This window comes from Quercus lobata, chromosome 6 (assembly GCF_001633185.2).
Source record: "Quercus lobata isolate SW786 chromosome 6, ValleyOak3.0 Primary Assembly, whole genome shotgun sequence".
Classification (NCBI taxonomy): Eukaryota; Viridiplantae; Streptophyta; class Magnoliopsida; order Fagales; family Fagaceae; genus Quercus; species Quercus lobata.
The window spans coordinates 24,199,514-24,209,009 of NC_044909.1; the positions used below are offsets into that span (position 1 = coordinate 24,199,514).

Here is a 9,496-nt window from a genome sequence, read left to right on the forward strand (position 1 = left end):
AAAAAAAATTTCAGATCTGTATTTAATGAAAATACAGATCAGGTTTTTATTTAGAAAAAAATTTCAGATCTGCGTTTAATGAAAATACAAATCAATTCTTATTCAAAAAAATTTTAGATCTGTATTTAATGAAAATACATATCAGTTTTTTATTCAGAAAAATTTTTAGATCTACATTTAATGAAAATACAGATCCGTTTTGTTGTTGTTCTTTTAAAAAAGAAGGTGTTTTTAGTAATTTATTGTAAATCTCGAAATTTAATGAAGAACTAAATCTTAAATGTGTTAATCAACTATTAAACAACATATTAAACGCGTGAACATGGCAGAAAAAAATATGAACAAGATTTTATGGACAATGAGTAAAATTAAACATACATCTATGAAAATATGCGATGAACATAACATATATATCAGATAGGAAAGAAAAGAATAAACAAAAGGTTGAGATTAAAGACATACTTGCATGAATGTACCCTTCAATGAAAGAATATTTTAGAAATCAAAGAAGTTCAACCTCTTTGAGATCTAAAATATGTTCACTTACGGAAAAGAAACCCTTAAAGCCAAGGCTTCCAGAACGTCTTTAACGTAAGGGGAGCAAAGAAGTTAGAAAAAGAAGGTCAGAAAGAGAGGTCTGAAAAAGGGGTCCCTTGAATGTTGGGAGGCCTTCCCTATTTATAGAGGTGTTAGTTGTTAGAAAATAAGCTAGGTTTGCTAAAAATTACGTCCAATCAGCTTAAAAAATAAGTAAAAAACATATGAGGAAAATCCTAAAAAAAAAAAAAAAATGGAGATTTGGATAAGAGTAAGTTGATTTTTCAAATCAAAACAAGTTTCAGTATTTTGATCATATCTATGATAGATGAAGGGAAATTCAATTCTCTATTTTTTTGCCAGAAATAGCCTAGTCTGAATTTTGAGTTTTACTATGCCAAAAGTGCCCTAGAATGTGAATCTGAAATCTACTACTTGATTAGCATATTTTTGAAGTGTTTTCCAACACTAAAACTGTATTTGGACGAATTTTAGAGTTATTTTCATGATAAACCTCATTCCAACGTGATAATTAGGATTTTTAAAATAATTATTTTGAATATAATTATACCAAAAGCCTAATTATCTACCATCTTTAAATATTATCAGCTTATTTGTCTTAATCCCATGCAACAAATCTCACTTTAAAAAAAATAATTAACCAATCACAAAGACTCATTTAATTAACTTTAATCATTAACCAATCAAAATTAATTTCAATTAATCACAAGTGATCAGTTTCACCCATATACGATGCATGCAGACCGTGAACATTTGATCTTTTGATATCTTTCAATCCAATGGTTTGATTTGAGAATCGGACATACTGTCGCGATCATTAGAATCTCAAGATCATTTTTGTGATATGCAATGAATGATTTAACGCATGCAATGCAATTATGATTTTTGGGTATTTGAAATGGTCATTTTGGCCATCTTTCAACATTAAATTATGAGTAAAAAATCGAGTGTTTACATCGTCATTTTATAAGTTTGAGGGTATTTCAGTCATTATTAGGGTTTCGGGGGTATTTCGTCATTTATTATTATTATTTATGTTTAAAGGGTATTGTGGTCAATTTTTAGGTTTCAGGTGTATTTTGTTCACTTTTCAGTTTTAGAGGCTATTTCGGTCAATTTTTTAGGTTTTAGGGGTATTTGTGGTCATTTTTTAAGTTTCAGGGGTATTTCAGTCACTTTTTAGGTTTATGGGGTATTTCGGTCAATTTTTAGGTTTCAGGGGTATTTCGGTTATTTTTTAAGTTTCAGGGGTATTTCGGTTATTTTTTAGGTTTTGGAGGTATTTCGGTCTTTTTATTTTTTATTTTATGTTTAGGGGGTATTTGGTCATTTTTAGGTTTCGGGGATATTTCGGTAATTTGTTTGGTTTAAGGGATATTTTGGTCATTTTCTAGGTTTAAGGGGCGGGGTATTTTAGTCATTTTCTAGGTTTCAAAGGTATTGGTCATTTTCTAGGTTTCAGGAGTATTTTCGGTCATTTTCTAGGTTTCGGGGGGTATTTTGGTAAATTTCAGGTTTTGGGGGTATTTATATCATTTTTTAGGTTTATGGGGTATTTTGGTAATTTTTTAGGTTTAATGGGTATTTGGTCTTTTTAGTGGTTTTGGGGTATTTTTTAGGTTTAGGAGGGTATTTGATCATTTTCTAGGTTTCAAAGGTATTGGTCATTTTCTAGGTTTCAGGGGTATTTCGACCATTTTCTAGGTTTCGAGGGGGTATTTTGGTAAATTTTAGGTTTAATGGGTATTTGGTCTTTTTAGTGGTTTTGGGGTATTTGTAGAAATGATACTTAGGTCATAATTTGGTCTAATTGGGTACATAGTTAAAACTGAATAAACATTAATGTTAATTGGCTTTAATTGGGTTAATATCCATTTAACCCAATTAATAATTGGGTGGGTTTTGGGTCTTTTTTTTTTTTTTTTGAGAAGCAAGTTTGGATCTTATTTAAGTGGATGGGTTTGGGTTGATTTTACCACCCCTAATTTCAGCTAACATGGAAAGTATAATTCCATATTCTTGTTCGTGCTCTTGCTCTTACTCTTTTACTTATTTTGTTTTACTTTGATCTTTGTTTGTTAATTTTAGGATATGGATGTTTTTTTTTTCTTCTAATTTTGGCAAACCATAAATCTTACAATAATGAAGCCCACGACCATATCAATAGGGATAGATCTTGGATTTCACAATAGTAAGACAATGTTTTTAGAGAGTGACTATTTGATCCATTTTCTTTTCTGTTTTACGTCTTAAAAGTTTTTTGGGTAAAATATCATTTTTGTCCCTAAATTATCACAAAAAGTTCGTTTTTCGTCCCTGACCTTTCAGAAGTTCTATTTGCATCCCTAAACTTTGCAAAATGTTTCGATTTTTGTCCCTTCGTCTATTTTTGTTAGTTTATCTCTTATGTGGTCTAATAGAGTGTTGATGTGGTACCTGACTTGGACTACATTATTTCATTTTTTAAAATATGGACATATGGCAAATAATTATAGGGACACGTGGGAACCATTTTTAAAAGCCTAAAATTACCCCTCAGACCAAAATCTCCAAGTCCAGGTGTGCATGCGTTAAGCCAGAATCCCTAAACCGTGAAAACCCAATCGGCAGAATAGTTCCAATTCAAATCAAATCGATGACCCCTTAAAAGTTTTATAAGAGACTAACAGCCTATTGGGCTTGTCGGTTTTTGGTTTATTTTATTTTTTCAAACATTACAATAATTTAAAATTACAAAATATAGCACATCATTTTAATCTCATTACTTTCGTAAACAATGTAATGCTATATTTTTATATTGAAATTACATTAATGTAAGATTACAATAACGTAATATTATGGCGTAATGTAACATTCGGCGAATCAAAAGCCCCCTAAGATTAAGTAGTCAAATTAAAATAAATTAATGATATAATGTTCAAACGAGAGTTATCCAAACAAATATGTTAACAAAAAAGACGATCTTAAGAAAATTTGCATCCATATAGCTAACATCCAAAACAAATGTGGATTTTTAATGGATGCTTGAGTTGACGCTGCTAGTCTTTCACAATCTTTCCTCTCTACATTCTACCGTTTATAAATGCTGAAATTTAGCTAAAAGACTTCGATGTTGAAAAAGAAAATTCGAAAGGATATATATATATATATATATATATATATATATATATATATATATATATATATATAAAGTCAAAACTAAGAGAAAATTCAACTAGATTCTCAATTTTGTGTCATATGTTCGTCTTTTTTTATAATTTTTTAATTATAGCCAAGTCAGTTATTGGGTTCAAAATTTGAAGAAATTATCCATAACTTTGCTCTACAATTCCTATAAACCTCCAAATCTCTCTCTCTCTCTCTCTCTCTCTCTCTCTCTCTCACATACCTTTTGATCATTAAAAGTTAATTTTTTTAATTTTTAATTTTTTTTACCTTTCTCATGCTTATCTACGAAGGCTGTCCATTTTCCCATCAAACACAAACACCTAATATTTCTCCTTCTCTTACCTCATTCAAGTGCCAAGGGTCTCTTTCTTCTCCAAAAAAGAAAGTGCCAAATGTCTATAAAACACTAAATTTCTACTCCATTCTAAATCATAGCATGTTACTATTGCTAATAGAATACTATTGCTAATAGAATAGGAAATAGTTACCGAAAACCCAAAACACAACCCAAATCTTTTTACATAAAAAGTCGCAGACTAAACTACTTCAATTCCATGCACTTCATCTCTTTTTTTCTTTTTACAAAAATAAGATTAATATAAACACTCAATTTTGCATCCATAATTTAAACCTTGGAAGATGACCAAAATAATCATTCTAAGTACCTAAAAATCATAATTGCATTTCATGCATTAAATCATTCATCATGTAACATAAAAATGATTTTGAGATTCTAACAATCACGACTATATGCCTGGTTTCCCAATTCGGACCGTCAGATTGAAAGATATCACAAGATTAAGTTTTAACAGTCTACATGCATTCATTTGGGTGGAATTGATCACATATGATTAATTGAAATTAATTTTGATTGGTTAATAATTATAATTACTTAAATGAATTTTTGTGATTGGTTAATTATTTTTTTAAAGTGAGATTTGTTGCATGAGATTAAAAAAATTAAGCTGATAATATATAAAAACCGTAGATAATTAGGCTTTTGGGATAATTATATTCAAAATAATTATTTTAAAAATCCTAATTATCACTTTGGGATGAAGTTCATCATGAAAATAACTTTGAAAAAGAGAGAGGTGCCGATGCCTATCTCTTTTTTGAGAGCCAGTCTCTCACATTAGCGACTTCACTGGAGATGTCAAGGGCTAAACTTCATATTAGACTTAGGATGATCAATTAAGTACCCTTTTTTGTTTGTAAGATATTGTATGAAATATTGTTTGAAATGTCATGCTGTTTGTTTATTGTTTTCTTTTAACTGTCATTGTGCATGTCATGAAACAACAAATTATGCATGAACCCATTTCAAAAATCTGGTAGTAGTAACCATGGATCACTGGTCTTCCTTAGATTTGAATACCCAATGAACTCACCAACTCATAACCTAAAGTCACTTGATCATTTCTTGTTGACTGTAAAGGACAAAAACTATGTCGTATGGACCAACGCAACGTTCATTATGTTACAAGTTAGGAGGTGTAATGTCTTAGCTATAGGAAATAATAAAACATCAAACCCACCCTACAATGTAATGGCTGTAGAACCTATCCTTATGCCAGTCCAAATAAATGATGCATTGCATTTCGTGTGTTTGTTTTGATTGCTTGAATGATTGAAATAGATGAGAACGTAGCTTTGACTGAACCAACCTACCTTTTCCTAAAAGAGAATCTGGTTAAGATCAGAGTGAAGACCTAAAAGAGAACCCAAAAGTGATAGCCAAGTGAGTTCTAGTTCAAGGGCTGTTATAGTACTGCAACCATTACGCATACAAGACACTCCACAGCTCCAACACCTTGATAGGTCAAGAAAGTATTGACCCATTGTGATGAATTAATTGATTAATTAGCCAAGTTTATTAATTAATCAAATTAACATGAAAAATGCGTGGCAGCACAAACAAATCACCAATTAAACTAAATGCAGCAGAAATTAAATTGACACGGTGATTTGTTTACAAATGGGGAAAACCTATATGGCAAAAACCTCACCGGGTGATTTTAAGGTCACTACTCCTAAGAATCCATTATTATCAAAACAAGCGGTTACAAGTAAAGGAATCCGAGTACCTTATACCAACTTACAGTTCAACCCTTACCCCAATACCCAATTGGACTTGTTTTGTAGTGACAATCTCTCCTTTCAGTGCACGGCTCCCAGTACGTGACTAACCAATAGATGCATGGACCCTATTACCTGACTTAATCACCAATTTGAGAAAGATGTTGGCTGCAAAGTTCTTCAGTTCATCACACGATGAAGATCAAGAAGCTCATTGGTCACAAAAACCTAATCATGCTTCTTGGTGGCCAACCTATACAACTTCTCATGCTTTTCTTAGACCTTGTATAACTTTGCATAGGCTTTGTGGATGTCTTTTTGCTCATCTATCATTTCAAACTTAGACTCCACCAATTCCTTTTCTTCATCCATATCTTCAACAATCCTTTCAGTAGGATTTACGGTGGCAGTGAAGGCATTTAGGATTCCATCATCCTCATTATCAGAATCATCCTCAGGCTTAATGTCACTCAATGTAGCAACAATTGTCTTGCTCTTCCCAATGGTCTTAAGATATTTGGGTCACTCTTGTTTCATATGACCAAAACCTTGACACCCAAAGCACTTTGGTCCTGAGGGTACAGTGTACTGACCACCATCCCTAGCATTCTTCTTCCCTTTGTCTTGACTCTTGAATTGCGAAGAACTGGATTGCTTTTGGCACTTGTCAAATCCTTTCGCATTGGCATTCTTCATAAACTTCTTGAACTATCTCGTGATATAGAATTTCATCTTAGAATCTTCATTGTCTGAAGACTCATCAGTGTCACTACTTTTGGCTTTCAAAGCCATGCTTTTGCTCTTGCTTAATTTCCCTGTCCTTGTCAAAGGAATTTCCAACTAGCTCAGTCAAAGAAATTTTGTCGATGTCCTTTGATTCCTCAATGGCAGTGATCTTGGCATGGAATCTCTCGAGTAGAGATCTGAGCACCTTTCTCACAATCTTGGGTTCAAGAATGGTTTTCCCAAGATTAAAGCCTGAGTTCACTATGTTCTTGAGCTTAGCATAGAACTCATCGAACGACTCATCCTCCTTCATCTTGATCTCTTCAAAACTTATAGTGAGCCTCTGAAGTTTTGAATCCTTGACAGCCTTGGTTCCCTCATAGGTTGTCTGGAGGATGGTCCATGCTTCCTTAGCAGTTTCAGTAGAGGATATTTTCTTGAACTCCTCATTTGTGATTGCACTAAATAAAGCATTCATTGCCCTGTTGTTGAAGTTAGCTGCCTTGATCTTAGCATCATCCTAGTCGGCCGGCGCTTCCGTAGGCTTGGTCTAGCCTATCTCCACAGCTTGCCACACTTTCTTATTTAAAGACTGCAAGAAAGCTCTCATGCGTACTTTCTAGTATGCATAGTTAATGTCATCAAATAAAGGAGGTATAATAAGAGACCGTCCTCTATCCATGACAAACAGGGGTCAATGGATCACACAGCAAAGATTAACCCTAATTAGAGTGTGCTTGCTCTGATACCACTTGATAGGGCAATAAAGTATTGACCCCTTATGATGAATTAATTGATTAATTAGCCAAGTTTATTAATTAATCAAATTAACATGCAAATTGCGTGGTAGCAAACAAATCACCAATTAAACTAAATGTAGCGAAAATTAAATTGACAAGGTGATTTGTTTACGAATGGGGAAAACCTACACGGTAAAAATCTCACCGGGTGATTTTAAGGTCACAACTCTTGAGAATCCACTATTATCAAAACAAGAGATTACAAGTAAAGGAATCCCAGTACCTTATACCAACTTACATTTGAACTCTTACCCCAATACCCAATTGGACTTGTTCTTTAGTGACAATCTCTCCTTTCAATGCACGACTCCTAGTACGTGACTAACCAATAGATGCGCGGATCCTATTATGCGACTTAATCACTAACTTGAGAAAGATGTTAGCTGCAAAGTTCTTCAATTCATCACACGATGAAGATTAAGAAGCTCCTTGGTCACAAAACCCTAAGGTGTACAAACACAGCAGCTTCTTCAAGAAAAAGATGAACTAGGGCAAATTCTATCTCCGGTCACAATTTGCATGAACAAGACTTTGCTTTACACTTGTGCAACTTGTGTAACCTTTGACGACCCTTAAAATAATCCTTATATATGTTTAGGGTTGTAAGAAAAGAAAGCCCAAACATATACTCACTGATTGGATGAAAAACAGCTCTGAAAAACTGAGTTTCATAAACCTCGATAGATAGCCATCTATCGAGCTAACTGTCGAGCCATGGGCTGAAATAGTTTTTAAACCTCGATAGATGCTAACTATCGAGTTTTAAATTCCAGCACTTTCTTACTTGATTCTTGAACAGACTTGTATGACTTTAACACTTCAACTTAAAACCTTATTCCTTGAAGTATTAAACACATCATAGATCTACCCAATTACAAATAAAGTGCGTTTTCTCAAAAAATTAGCCAATTACATAAAATAGTGACATATTTTCCTAACATTGAATCACATATGTCCTAACACATCGCAACCTAGTATTTGATTCATAAGATAGTCTAAGCGACAAAAGATCAGAAGACTCTGTTATTATGACAGAAAGAGATGAGCATCAGAATACTAAAGAATAGATGAGCACCCAAGAGTTACTAAATACAATGGTAGCTAGTCAAATCCAGCTGAGAGAGGATATGAACCTCATGGTTCAACAATTCCAGAATATGAAGAATGACCAAGAAGGAGAAAAGACTAACCAAATTTCCTTTATAGTAGAACATGAAAAGAGAATTAATGAGAAGATGAACAAGATGGAAGAAATTATCAAGAGGTCAAGAAGGTTGGACGATCTCATAGACTATCGATCACTTTCTCTCTTCCCGAATGTAAGGCTACCCCCGAAGTTCAAGATGCCAATCTTGGACAAGTTCGATGGCACTGGATGCCCTAAATCCCACCTGAAGATGTACACGAGGGCCATGCAGCCCTTAGGAGCTACTGAAGAGATGTTGGCCCAGATGTTCCAAAATACTTTAACAAGAGCTGCCCTTAGATGGTTCCTTAATGTAGAAGACACCAGAACTCATAATTGGGAGGACATATGCAAGGAGTTCCACAATCAATACAAGTGCAACATAGAGGTGGACATAACAACAAGAAACCTTGAAACTACAAAGCAAGGCCCCAAAGAATCCTTTTCTTCTTTCATAACCAAATGGAGAGCCAAGGCAGTCCAAATGATCATGAGACCTAGTGAAGAAGATCAAATCCAAATGGTGGTGAAGAATTTGTTACCCATATTCCACAAGCATCTTTTTTCCCAATACTTTCCCAACTTTAAAGCCTTCGCCATAGCTGGTACTCAAGTAGAAGATGCTATTAATAACGGCATGTTGAAGAAGGAAGAACGCTCCATTTTTTAGAAAACTGTAGCCTATACCACCAATGAGGAAATAATCAATGTTGTAGGTGCTCAAGCATCATCAACTATGAATTCTAGGCCTCGAAGGAAGTTCAATGAACTCCACGTGCCTATGAGCCAATTGTTTGAAAAGCTCAAACTTGAAAGGTATCTTGGCCCACTTGACCCTTGACCTCCTCCAAGCCCAATGCCCAAAGGTTACAAGTCACATGAGTTCTGAAAATATCAACAAGAACCTAGCCGACAGATAGATAAATGCATCAATCTGCGGTATGCCATTCAAAATCTGATTGACAAACAAGTCATCACT

General features: G+C 33.9%; 1 protein-coding gene across 1 annotated transcript; it reads left to right on the forward strand.

The window, feature by feature from the left end:
- The first annotated feature begins 8,425 nt into the window (after positions 1 to 8,425).
- Positions 8,426 to 9,187, forward strand: LOC115950020. The gene has a single exon (XM_031067273.1). It carries the CDS (start codon positions 8,426 to 8,428, stop codon positions 9,185 to 9,187), a length of 762 nt encoding a protein of 253 aa, XP_030923133.1.
- The last annotated feature ends 309 nt before the right edge of the window (positions 9,188 to 9,496 follow it).

Bases quoted from the DNA above. Each gene is read 5' to 3' on its own strand.
- LOC115950020 (XM_031067273.1), top strand. From the start codon at position 8,426: ATGGTAGCTAGTCAAATCCAGCTGAGAGAGGATATGAACCTCATGGTT.